General features: G+C 42.4%; 1 protein-coding gene across 5 annotated transcripts in view; it reads left to right on the top strand.

The window, feature by feature from the left end:
* atl2 (atlastin GTPase 2) overlaps nucleotides 1-20,147 on the top strand; it is a 29,663-nt gene extending 9,516 nt beyond the window's left edge. For 2 of the 5 annotated variants that reach the window (XM_071393476.1, XM_071393474.1), the window contains exons 3-14: nucleotides 7,231-7,374; nucleotides 7,530-7,634; nucleotides 7,818-7,868; nucleotides 11,218-11,274; nucleotides 11,389-11,481; nucleotides 11,935-12,073; nucleotides 12,273-12,400; nucleotides 12,516-12,572; nucleotides 12,692-12,763; nucleotides 12,835-13,266; nucleotides 18,236-18,628; nucleotides 18,889-20,147. In XM_071393476.1, coding sequence (XP_071249577.1) covers nucleotides 7,231-7,374; nucleotides 7,530-7,634; nucleotides 7,818-7,868; nucleotides 11,218-11,274; nucleotides 11,389-11,481; nucleotides 11,935-12,073; nucleotides 12,273-12,400; nucleotides 12,516-12,572; nucleotides 12,692-12,763; nucleotides 12,835-13,266; nucleotides 18,236-18,493 — 1,536 coding nt within the window. In that variant the 3' untranslated portion in view covers nucleotides 18,494-18,628; nucleotides 18,889-20,147. The remainder of the gene's footprint in view (nucleotides 1-7,230; nucleotides 7,375-7,529; nucleotides 7,635-7,817; nucleotides 7,869-11,217; nucleotides 11,275-11,388; nucleotides 11,482-11,934; nucleotides 12,074-12,272; nucleotides 12,401-12,515; nucleotides 12,573-12,691; nucleotides 12,764-12,834; nucleotides 13,267-18,235; nucleotides 18,629-18,888) is intronic. The other 3 variants (XM_071393478.1, XM_071393475.1, XM_071393479.1) reach the window with 3 other exon arrangements.
* Nucleotides 20,148-20,497: the final 350 nt, after the last annotated feature.

Here is a 20,497-nt window from a genome sequence, read left to right as displayed (position 1 = left end):
AAATGGAATCGTTCATCAAGCAGATCTGGTTGAAGATTTTGTTAAGCAAGAACCAATTTAACAACTTTGTTGATGCTGTCAGTAAGTGCTTTTAACCACAGTTCACAGCGAAAAGACAATCTATTTTCAAGTCATTAACATAACCCTTAGGGTAGTGTGAATTAAAAGGTATTATGTAACGCTGCTAACCTTTTTCAGGGTCATCTCTCGGTTGTCGGTTCAATACCAACATTTGTAAAGAAGTTTGGAGATCCTGAATAAACCCTTTATTAGAGTCCTGTATTCCCAGATTAACGAGACGCTTGCACACCTTATTGTCTGCTGCACATAATGTCCATCTAGGGGTTTATAAAACTGCTGTAAACGGGAAGTCAGCTAATGGCTCTACATAGATATTATAAAAAACAAAAAAAATCCATTGGGGTTAATTTAGTGGTGTGAAATTTCTACAGGCTCTTTACTTACCCCAAAATACATCTTCCATTCCTAGACTGCTAGATTATCGCTACATGTCGTTTCACACACACTATATATACACTGCTCAAAAAAATAAAGGGAACACTTAAACAACACAATGTAACTCCAAGTCAATCACACTTCTGTGAAATCAAACTGTCCACAAAGGAAGCAACACTGATTGACAATAAATTTCACATGCTGTTGTGCAAATGGAATAGACAAAAGGTGGAAATTGTAGGCAATTAGCAAGACACCCCCAATAAAGGAGTGGTTCTGCAGGTGGTGACCACAGACCACTTCTCAGTTCTTATGCTTCCTGGCTGATGTTTTGGTCACTTTTGAATGCTGCCGGTGCTTTCACTCTAGTGGTAGCATGAGACGGAGTCTACAACCCACACAAGTGGCTCAGGTAGTGCAGCTCATCCAGGATGGCACATCAATGCGAGCTGTGGCAAGAAGGTTTGCTGTGTCTGTCAGCGTAGTGTCCAGAGCATGGAGGCGCTACCAGGAGACGGGCCAGTACATCAGGAGACGTGGAGGAGGCCGTAGGAGGGCAACAACCCAGCAGCAGGACCGCTACCTCCGCCTTTGTGCAAGGAGGAGCACTGCCAGAGCCCTGCAAAATGACCTCCAGCAGGTCACAAATGTGCAAAAGTGGAGGCTGTTATAGCAACAAAGGGATACTCCATATTAATGCCCATGATTTTGGAATGAGATGTTTGATAAGCAGGTGTCCATGTACTTTTGGTCATGTAGTGTATGTCAGGTAACTTGGGAAAGGGATATCGTTATATTCTGCTCTTTAAATAGTTTTTTCAGACTCCAGTCACCAAGTCAGACTGTTCTCATCAAGTCTAGGTCCAACATGCTCCTTATCAGCTTCTACCCCTAAGCCATAAGACTGCTGAAAAATGAATAAAATGGCCACCCGGACTATTTTAATTGATCTCCCCCTTTGTTTTTATTATCTCTCAATTTACACCTACCAACATGTACAAATGACCTTGACTAACCAGTACCCCCGCACATTGACTCTATATCGCACATTGACTCTATATCTCTATATACATTGACTCCCCCCCCTGTTATTGTTAGTTTATTTTTATTTTTTTCTTAAATATTTTGAAGACAATAATTTAACTGCATTGTTGGTTAAGGGCTTGTAAGTAAGCATTTCACGGTAAGGTCTACACTTGTTTTATTTGGTACAAGTGACAAATAACGTTTGATTTGAAGCTGCATCACACTCAATGTCACTGTAGACTGCTGCTAGAATCCCTGCCTGCCTGGGTCTGTTAATCTCAAGTCAGACACTGAATGAGCTGAGGACAGAGAAGTAAAGTCTGAAAAAACGTCAGTGGGCTCAGAGGAGCAGTGATTGCTTATTGTTTCTTTGAGACGACGATGCACTCAATCTCATCCAGGGTCAGGTTTTCAGGATTGCTCTGTTGCACTAGTTCCAGTCCAGGATGAACCGAAAGAACTGCAGAGATCGTTGAGTATCCCCCATGTTATTCTCCAGCAGGTTATAACCTTTAGATTAATCATTTCATTTCCTCCTGGTGTCTGCACTGCACAGCTGTGCTCTTATTACGGCCTAGAATTTGAACACTCCATTCCAGTCACGTTTCCTGCTGGAGAGAGTCTGCTCTTCTGTGTGTGTGGCAGTTAGATTGACTGACTGGACTGGTTGACATCCACAGAGAGAGGAGACTGAGAGACAATAGAACTAAAGCTTGTTATCTAAAGTCTGCTCTTGCACACACTAATATCCTTGTTTAATTGCATAGTCCGGGTAGCCATTTGATTACCTGCTCAGGAGTCTTATGGCTTGGGTGTAAAAACTGTTGAGAAGCCTTTTTGTCCTAGACTTGGCACTCCGGTACCGCTTGCCATGCAGTAGTAGAGAGAACAGTCTATGACTGGGGTGGCTGGGGTCTTTGACAATTTTTAGGGCCTTCCTCTGACACCGCCTGGTGTAGAGGTCCTGGATGGCTGGCAGCTTACGCCCAGTGATGTACTGGGCCGTACGCTCTACCCTCTGTAGTGCCTTGCGGTCAGAGGCTGAGCAATTGCCGTACCAGGCAGTGATGCAACCAGTCAGGATGCTCTCGATGTTGCAGCTGTAGAACCTTTTGAGGATCTGATGACCCATGCCAAATCTTTTTAGTCTCCTGAGGGGGAATAGGTTTTGTTGTGCCCTCTTCACGACTGTCTTGGTGTGTTTGGACCATTCTAGTTTGTTGTTGATGTGGACACCGAGGAACTTGAAGGTCTCAACCTGCTCCACTACAGCCCCGTCGATGAGTATGGGGGCGTGCTCGGTCCTCCTTTTCCTGTAGTCCACAATCATCTCCTTAGTCTTGGTTACGTTGAGGGATAGGTTGTTATTCTGGCACCACACGGCCAGGTCTCTGACCTCCCTATAGTCTCGTCGTTGACTGTGATCAGGCCTACCACTGTGTCGTCTGCAAACTTATTGATGGTGTTGGAGTCGTGCCTGGCCATGCAGTTGTGGGTGAACAGGGAGTACAGGAGGGGACTGAGCATGCACCCCTGTGGAGCTCCAGTGTTGAGGATCAACGTGGCAGATGTGTTGCTAGCTACCTTCACCACCTGTCAGGAAGTCCAGGATCCAGTTGCAGAGGGAGGTGTTTAGTCCCAGGATCCTTAGCTTAGTGATGAGCTTCTAATTAGCTTAATACAAAAATCAGTTTAACCTAGTTTTTTTTTTTTTTTTGCACGGGCGCCCACAAGCCGCACGGCTTGTCTGAAAGTAGCCCAATACCAGTTATAAAAATATGGAAGCGTGTGTTTTCCTGATCTTTCATATTTGAAGATATTTATAACTAAACCAAGATGGTTAATCTGTGTTTACAGTGGGAGAAAATTAAGCATAGTGGGCAGAACAAGGAAGGTGGGCCAAGCACGAGCTAGCGAAATCCTATTGGCGCGTTGTACGTATTTGCATATTTCCATTAAGGAACTCCACTTCTGAAGTGTGCGTGTCAAATTCAATTTGACCTTGCACTCCTAAACAACACGTGTGTTTTTTATTATATATATATATATTTTTTTTACTTTGTTGTGTGAAGTCTATAAAAGTTAGTGCATTGTATTTTTGGGAACAGAAAAATGTATTGATCAGATGAGAAAATTAACCGAATGTCGGCCTAGTTTCACGTAGTTCCATTCTCTTCCAATACCTGTGACTGGATTTTCCTCTCATTACCATATTTGGTGGCGAGAATACAGTGCCTTCCATCTATTCACTCCCTTTGGCTTTTTTTCCTATTTTGTTGCATTACAACCTGGAATTTTAATTGGATTTTATGTAATGGACATGCACAATTGTCCAAGTTGGTGAGATGGAGAAAAAAAATGAAAAAATGTAACAACAAAAGTAGTGTGGTAATATGTATTCACCCCCTTTGTTAAATAAGATCTGGTGTGACCAATTACCTTCAGTAGTCACATAATTAGTTCATTGCACACGGGTCACATGGTCGGTCACATGGTCTGTCTCTCTCAGCAAAAAAAGAAACGACCCTGTCTTTCAAAGAATTCGTAAAAATCCACATTTTCATTGTAAAGGGTTTAAACACTGTTGCCCATGCTTGCTCAATGAACCATAAACAGTTAATGAACATGCACCTGTGGAACGGTCATTAAGACCTTAACAGCTTAAGGTCACAGTTATGAAAACTTAGGACACTGAAGAGGCCTTTCTACTGTCTCTGAAAAACACCTAAATAAATGTGGTACCTCATGTGGTACCCTTCCTGCAGGCTGATCCTGACATAACCCTCCAGCATGACAATGCCACCACGCACAGAACGAGCAGTATGGCTGATTTCCTGCAAGAAAGGAATGTCAGTGTTCTGCCATGGCCAGCAAAGAGCCCGAATCTCAATCCCATTGAGCACGTTTGGGACCTGTTTGAATCGAAGGGTGAGGGCTAGGGCCAATTCCCCCCCCCCCCCCCCCCCCCCCAGAAATGTCTGGGAACTGGCAGGTTCCTTGGTGGAAGAGTGGGGTAACATCTCACAGCAAGAACTGGCAAATCTGGTGCAGTCCATGAGATGCACTGCAGTACTTAATGCAGCTGGTGGCCACACCAGATACTGACTTTATTTTGACCTCCCCCCCTTTGTTCAGGGACACATTATTCCATTTCTGTTGAATCTTATGTTCATACAAATATTTACACATGTTAAGTTTGCTGAAAATAAACGCAGTTGACAGTGAGGACGTTTCTTTTTTGTTGAGTTCATGTGTGTGTATATATATCTGTTCTGAAAGGCCCCAGAGTCTGCAACACCACTAAGCAAGGCGCACCACCAAGCAAGCAGCACCATGAAGACCAAGGAGCTCTCCAAACAGGTCAGGGACAAAGTACAGATCAGGGTTGGGTTATAAAAAAATATCTGAAACTTTGAACTGAGCACCATTTTAAATCCATTATTCAAAAATGGAAAGAATATGGCACCACAGCAAACCTGCCAAGAGGGCCACCCACAAACTCACAGACCAGGCAAGGAGGGCATTAGAGAGGCAACAAAGGGACCAAAGATAACCCTGAAGGAGCTGCCAAGCTCCACAGCGGAGATTGGAGTATGTTTCCACTTTAAGCCGCACACGCCACAGAGCTGGGCTTTACGGAAGAGTGGCCAGACAAAAAACATTGCTTAAAGAAAAAAATAAGCAAACATGTTTGGTGTTTGCCAAAAGGCATGTGGGAGACTCCCCAAACACATGGAAGAAGGTACTCTGGTCAGATGAGACTAAAATGTAGCTTTTTGGCCATCAAGGAAAACGCTATGTCTGGCGCAAACCCAACACCTCATCACCCCGAGAACAACATCCCCATAGTGAAGCTTGGTGGTGGCAGCATCATGCTGTGGGGATGTTTTTCATCGGCAGGGACTGGGAATCTGTTAAGGAATGATGGATGGCGCTAAATACAGGGAAATTCTTGAGGGAAACCTGTTTCAGTCTTCCGGAGACTTGAGACTGGGACGGAGGTTCACCTTCCAGCAGGACAATGACCCTAAGCATAGTGCTAAAGCATCACTTCAGTGGTTTAAGGGAAAACGTTTTAAATGTCTTGGAATGGCCTAGTCAAAGCCCAGACCTCAGTCCAATTGAGAATCTGTGGTATGACTTAGATTGCTGTACACCAGCGGAACCTATCCAACTTGAAGGAGCTGGAGCAGTTTTGCCTTGATTGGGCAAAAATCCCAGTGGCTAGATGTACGAAGCTTATAGAGACATACCCCAAGAGATTTGCAGCTGTAATTGCTGCAAAAGTTGGCTCTACAAAGTATTGACTTTGGGGGGGTGAATAGTTATGCACGCTCAAGTTTTCAGTTTTTCTCTTATTTCTTGTTTTTCACAAAAAATATTTTGCATGTTGTGTAAATCAAATGATACAAACCCCCCCAAAAATCAATTTTAATTCCAGGTTGTAAGGCAACAAAATAGGAAACATGCCAAGGGGGGTGAATACTTTCGCAAGCCACTGTAGATTTCAAACGGATGCTTTAGCATTATAGCCCTGTGACATGGCTGGGTTACACCTTCTGTCTATGGTATACATCTCAGATATAGTACAGACACTTCAAAAAAACTTCCTTTTAGAATTAAATATTTTGACTTATCTGTTTCTGTGCATGAATCTGTTATTCAATGTGTTTTTATGTGCTAATAGCAGTGAGGCCAAATGTTTAATCAAATAATTGTATGCATTTTCTATCTACTTAAAGGGGTCCTAAAATTCCAAATCATATGTCTAAATGTTCCTTGGTATGACCATCTTAAAACAATTCCATGTGTTAGCTTAGAAAGGGGAAACACTGGGCCGCATACTCTTGTCATACCAAGGAGCTACAGTTTTGCATAATTAGTTACTTTGTCAGTCAAATCCCATTGTAGGCCTACTACAACATTGCATTACTCTTCCATTTTCTACAGGGATTTGTCGGCACTTGTAGAGTAACGCGCACACTTCTAATGGCCTTGTTTTCATAACAGCAGCTGTTATCCTGTTTGGTGTTCTTCAGACTTAAGTTTTTTTTTGGACCAGGGGGTTCAAATTAATTCCATGGAAGGCCTAGTGTCTGTATTTTTTTTAAATTAAGACCTAGACAACCAGGTCAAAACAAATGTTTTCACATGCGCCGAATACAACCGGTGTAGACCATACTGTGAAATGCTTACATACCAGCCCTTAACCAACAATGCATTTTTTAAGACAATACCTTAAGAATAACAAATAAAGAGCAGCAGTAAATGACAATAGCGGGTCTATATTCACGGGGGTACAGGGTCAATGTGCGTGGGCACAGGTGTCGAGGTAATATGTACATGTAGGGAGTTATTAAGGTGAGGGGAGTTCTTAAATAATTAGTGATCTTAATTCATCAATCAATTACAAGGGATCAGTTTGAACCCTCAGACACTCAGCCCTCCGTGGAATGGGTTTGACATGTGGCCTAGACTGAACGGAGTCTGACATGTTGCAGTTGGCACATGCTGTTCTGTAAAATTAGCCAGATATCTCAGGCGGACTAGTACTAAGAATGATACTACAGTGACCTCCGGTGGTGGTAATTTGCAAATGCATGTACTAAATTCCTTTTTTTTTAAATATATAACTGTAGGGCTTTTACCATATTACCTACATGACACACACACACACTTGCCCACAGAAATCAATAACTTATTTGAGGTTTTCTATACCTATGACTCTGTTTTCTTGTCCTCTCACAGCAGCAGGAGCAGTCAGACTCGTGGGTGGGGGGTGATGATGATCCTCTGACAGGGTTCAGCTGGAGAGGAGGCTGTGAGAGGGAGACCACAGGGATCCAGGTCTGGAGTCAGGTGTTTGTGGTCAACAAGCCAGATGGGAGCAAGGTGAGCCTTACTCTGACACACAACCATTGTTCCTCTCAATTTCAGTCTTAATATGTTTATGATCTTATGTCCATTTCTGCTGTACTTTCTTTAAGTGGATTTCCATCATGTCTTGATCAACTAAAGGTGACTTGCAGTATCCTAACCCTCGACAGGTTGCTGTTCTGTTAGTGGACACACAGGGAGCCTTTGACAGCCAGTCCACCATAAAGGACTGTGCAACAGTTTTTGCCCTGAGCACCATGACCAGCTCTGTACAGGTGAGTCTATGGGATGGACCTGCCCGTGACTGAGTTATTAGTATTTTACTGACCATGTACCCAGAAGAGTGCATACATATTGTGCCAGTTGAGTTCCTAGTTCGTTGCTGATTTGAAATGGTATGTTGTCAAGAACTGGCTTACGTACAAAGGATATTTCATGGTATTATTGTGTGTTTTCAGGTGTATAACCTGTCTCAGAATATTCAGGAGGATGACCTTCAGCATCTCCAGGTATGTTCGTCATTCCTCCTCACCTTAAAACCTCTACTTCATCACCCTCCCGGATCCGGGATCCTCCTCATCAAAAAAGCTGACTAGCATAGCCTAGCCTAACGGGACAGGGATATTATATAATATAATTTTCATGAAATCACCAGTCCAATACAGCAAATGAAAGATAAACATCTTGTGAATTCAGCCATCATTTCCAATTTTTAAAATGTTTTACAGCGAAAACACTATGTATTTCTATTAGCTAACCACAATAGCCAAACACACAACCGCATATTTTCACCATGTTTCCACCGCATAGGTAGCTTTCACAAAACCGACAAAATAGAGATAAAATTAGTCACTAACCAAGAAACAACTTCATCAGATGACAGTCTTATAACATCATGTTATACAATACAATTATGTTTTGTTTGAAAATGTGCATATTTATAGCTACAAATCCTGGTTATACATTGTGAATACGTAGCATCGATTCACCAGAATTTTATTTTGGACACTCACCTAATCTGACCAAAGAACTCATCATAAACTTTACATAAAAATACTTGTTGTATGGCAAATGAAAGATACACTGGTTCTTAACCTTTCACGGCTACTAACCCCGGATCCGGGAGCACCCCCCACCCCCCACACACTGATTAGCATAGCTAGCATAGCTTCACAAGTAGATAGTAGCATCTAAATATCATTAAATCACAAGTCCAAGACACCAGATGAAAGATACAGATCTTGTGAATAAAGCCACCATTTCAGATTTTTAAAATGTTTTACAGGGAAGACAAAATATGTAAATCTATTAGCTAAACACGTTAGCAAAATACACCACTATTCTAACTCCATCAGTTTCTTACTCCTTCAGGTGCTATCACCAATTCGGCTCAACTAAGATATTGATAGCCAATAACCTATAAAAAAAACCATCAGATGACAGTCTGATAACATATTCATGGTATAGGATAGTTTTTGTTAGAAAAAAGTGCATATTTCAGGTAGAAATCACAGTTTACAATTGCACCGACCATCACAAATCCACTAGAATTACTAGATAGAGCAACGTGTATGACCAATTTACTCATCATAAAACATTTCATAAAAATAGACAAAGCATAGCAATGGAAAGACCCAGTTCTTGTGATTTCAGACCATATTTCAGATTTTCTAAGCGTTTTTCAGCGAAAACACAATAAATCGATAAGTTAGCATACTACATGTGCAAACGTTACCAGAGCATCGATTCCAGCCAAAGAGCGCTATAACGTAATCACCGCCAAAAGATATTAATTTTTTCACTAACCTTCTCAGAATTCTTCCGATGACACTCCTGTAACATCATTTTACAACATACATATACAGTTTGTTCGAAAAGGTGCATATTTAGCCATACAAAACCGTGGTTACACAATAAAAATACTAGGAAATCAAGCCTCAATATGTCTGACGTCATCTATCAGAGTGATCTAGTTTAATTGAAAGCTAATCATATACTTGACTAAAAAATACAGGGTAGACAGGAATCGAAAGACAAATTAGTTCTTAATGCAACCGCTGATTTACATTTTTAAAATTATCCTTACTTTTCAATACAGGGTTCGCCAGGTGAAGCTATACCAAACAAAATGGCGAAATATGCGTTTAAAATATTTCGACAGAACAACAATTTATCATATTAAATATTGCTTACTTTGAGCTGTTCTTCCATCATATTCTTGGGCAATGTATCCTTTCTATGTTATAAACGTCTTTTGGTCGATAGATGTCCTCTGTCCTTCGAAATGTCCACCACCAACGACCGACACCCCGAAACGTTTCCAAAGCTAAAAAGGGCACGACAAAGAAATTCCTCAAAATCGCACTAAACGGATATAAATTGCTATAAAACGGTTCAAATTAACTACATTATGATGTTTTTAACAACTATAACGACTGAAAACATGACCGGAGAAATATCACTCTCTAAAAAACGATTTGGAACGAGGCAAGTCCGATGGCCTTCACGCTTCAGGCGCACGACGAGAAAGGGCGGTCTCTATACATTTTGGTCTTTTATAATGGCTGTGAATGTCCCATCGATTTCATTGAAAACGTGATGACGTACAGACACCCAGAGGAAGACGTAGGCAGTGTCGGTTTCTTCATAGCATTCACTGTCGCCTTAAAAACAGACTCCAGATCAGAGGTAAAAATTTCTGAAATCTGAACCCTGTCATGAAAAGTGCTGTAGAAATTGTTCTGTACCACTCAGAGACAAAATTCCAACTTCTATAGAAACTAGAAGGTGTTTTCTATCCAATAATAACAATAATATGCATATTGTACGATCAAGAATTTAGCACGAGGCAGTTTAATTTGGAGACCCAAATATGCTAATGCGGAACAGCACCCCCTATAGTTGCAAGAAGTTAATGCAACCGCTGTGTTAGATTTTTTAAAATAACTTTACCATAACATACAGCTTGCGTTATTGTGAGACAGCGCTCACCAAAACGGCGGAGAATAGGAGTCAACATTTTACACAGAAATACGAAATAACATCATAAATGTTTTCTTACTTTTGCTGAGCTTCCATCAGAATGTTGTACAAGGAGTCCTATTTCCAGAATAAATCGTTGTTTGGTTTTAGAATGTCCATTTCTTCTGTCGAATTCGCGCCACAATGCTAGCCAAGGTTGCTAACATTCCCATCCTCTCTTGGCGCAAAGAACGGAAATCCCCAAAAGTCCCAATAAACGTTGAATAAACTGATAAAACTCGGCTGAAAAAAACTACTTTATGATGTTATTATCACATGTATCAAATAAAATCAGAGCCGGAGATATTCGCCGTGTATACCGAACGCTTTTCAGAAGACAATGTCGAGCTTCCCCGCGCGCCGTCAAAGACAAAGCAAATACCGGACCTGTCACTCCAAAAGCTCTTGTTCGGCCTCAGATCAAGCTAGACACCCCATTCCACCTTCCACTGCCTGTTGACATCTAGTGGAAGGCGTATGAAATGCATGCATATCGATAAATAAAAGCCAGTTGAATAGGCAGGCCCTGAAACAGCCTCGTTTTCAGATTTTTCACTTCCTGTATGGAAGTTTGCTGCCAAATGAGTTCTGTTTTACTCACAGATATATTTCAAACAGTTTTAGAAACTTGAGTGTTTTCTATCCAATAGTAATAATAATCATATTGTATGATCTAGAACAGTACGAGGCCGTTTCATTTGGGCACGATTTTTTCCAAAGTGAAAACAGCGCCCCCATATTGACAAGAAGTTAAGAACGTTACACATTTGTTAGTGTTTGAAAACAATGTTGGGGCTATGATGACTAACATCCATTGTCTTTACTCCGTATGTTTAGCTCTTCACAGAATACGGCCGGCTTGCTTTGGAGGAAATCTATCTAAAACCCTTTCAGGTATGTTACTGTTCTGAAAATGGATATGCTTTCTTCAATATACTCAACAGTTTTGACGAGCACATTTGTCCTTTCTGAGCACTGATTCTCAGTAACCCTGTGTTTGTGTTCCAGTCACTCATGTTCCTGATCAGAGACTGGAGCTATCCATACGAACACAACTATGGACTGGAGGGAGGGAACCGCTTTCTAGAGAAGAGACTGCAGGTAGGTCTGGAGGAGAGAATGAGGCCTGTGAAGGAGAATTTTAAAATGGGCTGCTCCAAATTTAAACATGGTATCTAGTCCAGTGTGGCATTTCAGGAGAGGAATTTCCACTACAGTTTTGAACAAAAGTAGTTTGAATTCAAAATCTTGGATGCATTGTAATGAGTAATTTTGTTCAGTTTAGCTCTGAATGGAAAGAGACTTGCAGTATCACTTCTTAGAGGAGGATCTGGAAGTGTAGATATCATACCACTGTATGCCATGTGTTGGGTAGCATGTAACAGCTGAGCGTCTTATTGGGTAGCATGTAACAGCTGAGCCGCGTGTATGGAAGCGTTGACTTGTGTTATGTTGGGTATCATGTTCCAATTGGGCACTTGTGGGGTAGCATTGGACAAAAGACCAGTGTCTTTCTTGGATATTATGTAACAGCTGTGGCGATTGTTTCTGCAGGTGAAACAGAACCAGCACGAGGAGCTGCAGACTGTGAGGAAACATATCCACTCCTGCTTCTCCAACATCGGTTGCTTCCTACTGCCCCACCCTGGCCTCAAGGTGGCCACTAACCCCATGTTTGACGGAAGATTAAAAGGTGAGGCCTTGCACTACAGAGAATTATCCTTTCCACCCCCTGGCCCCCGTCCATATGACACTAACCCCATCCACCCAACATTATCCCATCCTCAGTGACTCCCTGACCCTTTTCTGAAATGCTGAAGTGGAGAGGAAGCTTAGTTAACCCAGGCAGGAGACAGCTCTGGGCTTTACGATGCTTCTGACTGTTTGTGTAGACATTGATGGTGACTTCAAGGAGGCGCTGAGCAATCTGGTGCCCTTACTGCTGGCTCCTGAAAACCTGGTGGAGAAGGAGATTGGAGGGGCGAAAGTGACCTGCAGAGATCTAGTGGAGTATTTTAAGGCGAGTAAGCGCTCTGCATCTCCCATGGCGACACACATACTGGAAATGCCTGAAAGTGTTCTAAAAATGTCTTCTCTTTACAACGTAAATTAATTTCTCTACATTTACTTCCCAGGCCTATATAAAGATCTATCAAGGGGAGGAGCTTCCTCATCCCAAGTCCATGTTACAGGTCTGTATTGGTTTGCTCAACATTGATGTTAATAGTTTTGAGCAAGCCTGTGGAGTCTCGTATTCCGCTCAAACCCTCCCGAGTTTGACTGTGCTCACATTTTCTACCATGTTACCTAGGCAACGGCTGAAGCCAACAACCTTACAGCAGTTGCTGGAGCAAAAGACACGTACAGCAAAAGCATGGAAATGGTAGGTTTGTTCACCCCTAGTTTGACGGTGTAATATTGTTTGGTTTCTGAACTGTGGTGTTTCGCTGGTAGGTGTGTGGAGGGGACAAGCCCTACATTGCCCCTGCAGACCTGGAACGTTGCCATGAGGAGGTCAAGGAGTGCTCGGTGCGTCAGTTCCGCTCCGTGAAGAAGATGGGTGGAGAGGACTTCTGCAAGAAATACCAGGAGCAGCTGGAGGGTGTGCTGGATGAGGCCTACTCCAACTTCCACAAGCACAACGAGGGCAAGAACATCTTCTATGCCGCACGCACGCCCGCAACGCTGTTCGTCGTCATGTTCGCCACCTACATCGTCTCAGGGCTGACCGGCTTCATCGGAATGAACACTATTGCCATGCTGGCCAACCTGGTCATGGGCGTGGCCCTCATGATGCTCTGCATGTGGGCCTATGTAAAATACTCAGGGGAGTTCAGAGATGTGGGCACCATCATAGACCTGTTGGCGGAGACACTCTGGGAACAGGTGGGTGTTTTCATGTTAAAGATAGAAGTATGGATAAGTGAATTAGAGTACTGTAAGTGTTTTTATTTAGGACGAGTGACTTTCCAGAATTCCTCCTAGTTGTCTCCCCTGTCTGTGACGTTGATTCCCTTCCCTCAGATTCCAGATATCTAGGGGCTCTCTAGTTCCCCATTAGCCCCAAACTCGATCTAGCTAACAAAATGGCAACATGGACTATCAGAGTTGACCCTTGTATTTTTTGTTGTTGTTGTTGCCCTGTATCTATTCACACATTCAGAACTCTACGCACGCACACACACACCCCTACATTCATATATGCTACTGCATCTCTATCTGTTTAGCCTTGTCACCTTACCCCTATACATATCTACCTCTATCTGTCCAGTATCCCTGCACATTGTAAATATAGAATGGAACTGACCCTGTGTGCAGTCGGAAAGTATTCAGACCCCTTCACTTTTTCCAGATTTTGTTACAATACAGCCTAATTATAAAATCGATTAAAAGAAATAAAAAACTCCTCAGCAATCTACAAACAATACCCCCATAATGACAAAGCAAAAACGGGTTTAGAAGTTTAATAAACATACTGTCTTTACATAAGTATTCAGACCCTTTGCTATAATACTTGAAATTGAGCTCAGGTGAATCCTGTTTCCATTGATCATCCTTGATGTTTATACAACTTGATTGGAGTACACCTGTGGTAAATTCAATTGATTGGACATGATTTGGAAAGGGGCACACCTGTCTATTTAAGGTCCCACAGTTGGCAGTGCATGTCAGCGCAAAAACCAAGCCATGAGGTGGGTGAAATTGTCCATAGATCACTGAGACAGGATTGTGTCGAGGCACAGATCTAAAACATTGCAGCATTGAAGGTCCCTAAACAAAGTGGCCTCCATCATTCTTAAATGGAAGAAGTTTGGAACCACCAAGACTCTTCTTAGAGCTGGCCGCCCAGCCAAACTGAGCAATCGGGGGAGAAGGGCCTTGGTCAGCGAGGTGACCAAGAACACAATGGTCACTGACAGAGCTTAAGAGTTCCTCTGTGGAGATGGTTGTTCTTCTGTAAGTTTTTCCTGTCTCTGCAGCACTCCAACAATCAGGCCTTTTATGGTAGTGGCCAGACGGAAGCCACTCCTGAGTAAAAGGCACATGACAGCCTGCTTGGAGTTTGCCAAAAGGCACCTAAAGGACTCTCAGACCATGAGAAACAAGATTCTCTGGTCTGATGAAACCAAGATTGAACTCTTTGCCCTTAATACTAAGCGTCACGTCTCAAGGAAACCAGGCACTGCTCATCACATGGCCAATACCATCCCTACGGGGAACTGTGGTGGCAGTATCATGCAGTGGGGATGTTTTTCAGCGGCAGGGACTGGGAGACTAGTCAGGATCAAGGGAAAAATGAACGGAGCAAAGTACAGCGAGTTCCTTGACGAAAACCTGCTCCAGAGTGCTCAGGACCTCAGACTGGGGCGACGGGACAATGAACCTAAGCACACAGCCAAGACAACGCAGGAGTGGCTTCAGGGCAAGTTTCTGAATGTCCTTGAGTGGCCCAGCCAGAACCGGACTTGAACCTGATCTAACATCTCTGGAAAGAACTGAAAATAGCTATGCAGCTGTCCACCCATCCAACCTGACAGCGCTTGATAGGATCTGCAGAGAAGGGGAGAAACTCTCCAAATACAGGTGTGCTAAGCTTGAAGCATCATACCCAAGAAGACTCAAGGCTGTAATCGCTGCCAACAGTGCTTCAACAAAGTACTTAAGTAAATGCGATTTATTTTTAATTTTTATACATTTGCTAAAAATTCTAATCCTGTTTTTGCCTTGTCATTATGGGGTACCGTGTGTAGATTGAGGGGGGGGCAATTTAATCAATTTTAGAATAAGGCTATATCGTGAAAAAATGGGGTCAGAATACTTTGGCTTACTAGTTTTTATTAACTTATTTTTTTGTACATTATTGGTTACTGCATTGTTGGGTTTAGAGCAGGGGTGTCAAACATACGGCCCGCGGGCCGGAACCGGCCCCCAAGGAGGTTCGATCAGGCCCGCAGGATAATTTGAAAGTGGAAAAAATGCATAAAAGACATGGAATTAATATTTTTAATTCGCTGCAATTCATGGATTATCCGCTAAGGGGCGCACTCTTTCCATCAGAGTAGAAGACAAGCTGCATCACTGAGACAGACTGAAAACAGCAGACGGTATCAATGCGCCATCTGCTGCTTGTTACGACGTTGTTAATACCTTAATACCTCATTAGCCAAAATGTCGTTATCCAAACGGAGAAAAGTAGATAAGGAGTGTAGAATTTTCAAAGAAAAATGGACCACGTCCTATTTATTTACAGAGATGCACGGAAAACCTTCGTGCTTGGTGTGTTTGCAACAAGTTTCGGTATTGAAGGAATATAATATTCGACGCCACTACGAGACTCATCACAGCGAAAAATATGACGGCTTGCAAGGACAACTGAGAAGAGATAAGATTAACGAATTGCTGGCGGGTCTGAGGAAACAGCAGTCAACTTTCATCCAGAGCCAAGAAGTCAGTGAAGCAGCGGTAAAAGCCAGCTACCTAATTGCTAGCGAAATAGCATTAGCATCGAAGCCGTATTCCGACGGTGACTTTGTTAAACGATGCATGATGAAGGCGGCTGAACTTGTATGTGCCGAGAAGCGACAAGCTTTTGCCAATATTAGCCTGACGAGGAATACTATAGCAGAGAGGATTTCGGAACTATCGGCAGATTTAGACAGTCAATTGAAACAGAGAGTCAAGTCATTTATTGCATTTTCCGTGGCAATTGACGAGAGCACTGACATCACAGACGTGGCCCAACTGGCCATATTTATTCGAGGAGTTGATGAGACATTGACTGTTACTGAAGAGTTTCTTGAGTTGGTGCCAATGATGGACACCACAACAGCCGTGGACATTTTCGGCTCTGTCGTTGCTGCATTGGACAGAGTTGGAGTGGACTGGTCCCGCGCTGTCAGCCTGGCTACAGATGGCGCGCCATCCATGGTCGGAAAGAAAGCAGGTGTCGCGACAAAGTTCAAAGACAAAGTTCAAGCCCTTAATGGAGGAGATCGTTTCTGGACATTTCACTGTATTTTGCACCAGGAGGCATTGTGTTGCAAGTCGCTGAAAATGGACCACGTCATGGAGGTGGTTGTTCGCACTGTAAATTTCATCCGGTCCAGAGGTCTGAACCATCGTCAGTTTGACAAACTTCTCAGCGACAGCAACATTACCCACAGCCTGCCATACCACACTGAAGTGAGATGGTTAAGCCGAGGCGCTGTGCTGAGGCATTTCTTTGATCTACGAGAGGAAATCGGACAGTTCATGGAGAAAAAAGGAAAACCGGTGTTGGAATTACAATCTCAGGAATGGCTACGGGACCTTGCATTCTTGGTTGATATTACTGAACACTTGAACAATCTGAACAAAATGTTGCAAGGCCGCAAAAAAGTTGTCACACAGTTTTCTGACAACATACATGCATTTAAGTTGAAGCTGACTTTGTGGGAGATGCAACTGGCAAATGGCAACCCTGCTCATTTCCCCTGTCTGAGAGATGTGTGTGTGACCAGACCTGATGCGGACATGAAACGGTACAAAGACAAAATTGCAGGACTACTGCGGGAGTTTGAGAAACGTTTTCAGGTATTTGGTGAACTTGAGACAGAATTTTCAGTTTTTCGCTCACCTTTCACAGTTAAAGCTTCTGATCTGCCGGTCGAAATTCAGCTAGAGATAATTGATTTGCAGTGTGATGCAGATTTGAAGGGCAAATTTGCCTCTGTAGGTCTGGACAGATTTTATCAGTATCTACTACCAGGGTACCCCAAATTAACAGCCCTGGCTGCTAAAATTTTGTGCATGTTTGGGACAACCTACCTTTGTGAACAAATTTTCTCAGTGATGAATATCAATAAAACAAAAATGCGTTCAAGGCTCACAAACAAGCACTTAAATGACATTCTGAAAGTGACAGCTAGTCAGGACATGACACCTGGTGTTGATGCACTTGTACAGGCCAAAAGATGCCAAGTTTCAGGAACAAATACAAGTCCAGACTAGACTAACACCTTTAAAATGCTGCCTTAGATACTGTTTGCATTGAAAGAATACAGCTCTGTGAAGATGAATCCTTACTGTGGTGATTTAAAAAAATGTGCACTTTAATGTTAGTCAGCAGCTTCAAAACAAAAGTTGTGTGATGGAATTCTACTGTTCATACAACTCCATAAATTTTCAGTATGTATTGTATGTGTATGTATGTTTCATGTATGAAGTTTACAGATTTACAGGACAGGCGAACACTTTCTTCATTACACATTTAAAATCACTCTCCTTAGTTTGTAAGGTGTACGCAGGGATTACATTTAGATTTTATATGCGTATGTGTAAGTGGTTTAAAAATTCCTTTCTTTAAAAGTCTCATTTAATCTTAAAGTGCATTACTATATTTTTCAGTACCAATTAAAGTTTTGTGCCTTTGTACAATCAGTGGGATCAGTTGCAATGCATATTTGTGAATGATAAAAGTAAATTGCACATTTGTCTAAGGAAATATGAGGTGTTTCATTAAATGTTTTGTAAAAGGATAGTTCATTAAATTTCAATATTTTCCTAATGTTCTTGTGCTTCTTTACACCAAAACAAAGGAAAGACATGATATTTTGGTTATTTATAGCAGAGTATGGTATAATTTTAATGGTCCGGCCCACTTGACATCTCCCTAGGCCGTATGTGGCCCACGATGCGAAATGAGTTTGACACCCCTGGTTTAGAGCTTGCAAGAAATGCATTTAAGTATACTTGTGCATGTGACCTTAACTGTCTTTTTTTACTATCCAATCAGCCTGCCCTTTCCCTGTCCAATCAGCTGGTGATCTGTTTTCTTTAATCTGATCTTGCTCTCCCTCTCCTCTCTGCCTCACAGAGGACTTCCAGAAAGGTGAGGTGGAGGTTTCCCTTCCTGCCCATGTTCCTGGTGCAGTTCAGTGTACTCTTTGTATTTGGTTGTCTGGTTGTCTCTCTGCTGACGTTGCTCTTCTCTGCTAATTCCTCACCTCCCGTCTGCAGGTGCTTTCCAAACTCTTCGAGTCGGCCAAGAGTCGAATCACATGGAGCTTTTTCCTACCAGCAGCACAGAGAAAGAAACTATCCTCAAACAACAATGACAAGACTGACTAACTAGCCTTTCTGGCTAGCTGCTTGGCTCTTTATTTCCAAATGCATCTGCATTCCGCTCTTGTCATTCCTTGTGGCCTATGGGGCTGGTCTTAATTATAGGGATGCTGTCTGCCTGGTTCACCCTACATGTAGAGCGCAGGTTGGCACTCGACCTACTCTTCTGATAAATCATCTGATTGTAAATACATCATAAATCATCTTGACACTTCATAGATATTTTTTCAGTTGCCATGATCTGAGTTTTTACATTGAAATCTTGTTTTAAACGATCATTGTTTTCGGTCTGCATGTTGGATGGTAAATATTTTTTCACTCCTTTCACTCCCTTTGTCCTTATTGTCATGTTCTTTTCTATTGATTTTGATTCAGTCATGTCCCCCTGTGCTCTCTCCTCTCCAGGTGTTGAAGCCTCTGAGTGAGCAATATATGGAGGATAACGTTAGACAGACTGTGGTCAACTCCATCCGAGCCAGTCTGACAGAACCGGTCACGCAGCACGCCAAGTCACACTGACCCCCCCCCTCTCTCTCTGCCATCCGCTCACCCACTCACTCACTCAGTGTGCTAAGTCCTAGAACTGTGCAAACCAAAGTATACCCACCCCCAGCCAACCTCGTCTGCTGTAGTGTCCTGTGTTAATGCTGGCTTCTCTATCAGATCCCTTCTGTTGGGAGGTAGACTATCAGTGAGTTAAGTGGAGTTGCCAGTCTTCTCCTGCCTTTACCAAAATTGGACCCATTTCTCGAATGTGCCATTTTGTAGATGCAACCCCACCCCCACCCAGGATTTTAAATTATGAAGAGTTGTCAGTTTTGTTGGCTCGGTTTTAGTTTCTAATACTGTCATTAAACAGATTGCAGTTGCTTGGGTTTCAAGGGAAATTCAGGGAAATGCAGCTCTGACGCTGTGCCTTTGGAAGCAAGCTGAACTATCTGCATGGTCATATACTGTAGCCAAGCCAGTCTGTTCCTCCCCCTCTTCTGATATTGTTTGGTTTTTAACTGTGGTGGATTTAGGAAGCATTTGAGCCTCATTGTTTTTAAGGTACTGAACATGCTTTAGCGTCTACCTACCAGTATTTCCCACTGCATGGTATTAGGTCAACATAGTGCTAGAATAGGTCCTAGAGTTCAAGCTATTGGTTAGCGGGGAAATATTCAGACCATATAACTTGTTTTTCTTAAACCCACAAGTATAGTGGGAGTGATCAAAGGTATTGCAAATCTAGCATGTTTTTCTCTTAATACAGCACTGATCATTTATGCCAACACCTTAGTACCAATTCCATCCACAACTGTCTCGCCTAGGAACGTGCCAGTTTGTACAGTCTTTTTTTGTTTTACAAATAAGGCATGATGTATATGACATTGAAACTTTGTATACATTTTATAGTGTTATGGCTTTTTTTTGGGGGGGGGATTGGCCTAAAAGTGATTTGTTATGGAATGTTTTGTGATTGGTCTTACATGTAAAATTGCGTATTTTCTTTCTACTATACCAGTATGTAAACAAACTCCAGGCTAGAGCACTTCAATTCCACCTCGGACAATGCTTTCTGGAATATGAGTGGGCCGAATGTCTTTTTGCATTTTAATTTGACTAATTTATTTTTCAATAATGAGGACATTGACCTTAATGATTAAAATCAATTTACTGTTCATGACTCCTTTTTGTTTATTGGAACAAAGGAAAAATTCACAGCATTCCAGTTGACGTTAATACAGTAAGTGGAAGTTGAACACCAAAGCGAGGTTTGCTATCGTAGAGCTTTGTTTTTGACCTACCTCCCCACCCAGTTTACACTGGTTTCATTGATACATAAATAAGTAAACTAGGCAAATCAGTTGAACAAATGTTTATTTACAATGACGGCCAAACCCTAACCCAGATGATGCTGGGATAATTGTGTGCCATCCCATGGGACTCACAGCCGGTTGTGATAGACCCTGGTTCAATTCCAGGCAGCAGTGATGCAGTGCCTTGGAGCCCAAAGTTATGGTTTGTCTTT

Source organism: Salvelinus alpinus, chromosome 3 (assembly GCF_045679555.1).
Source record: "Salvelinus alpinus chromosome 3, SLU_Salpinus.1, whole genome shotgun sequence".
Classification (NCBI taxonomy): domain Eukaryota; kingdom Metazoa; phylum Chordata; class Actinopteri; order Salmoniformes; family Salmonidae; genus Salvelinus; species Salvelinus alpinus.
This window is presented reverse-complemented; position numbering and strand designations above follow the sequence as displayed.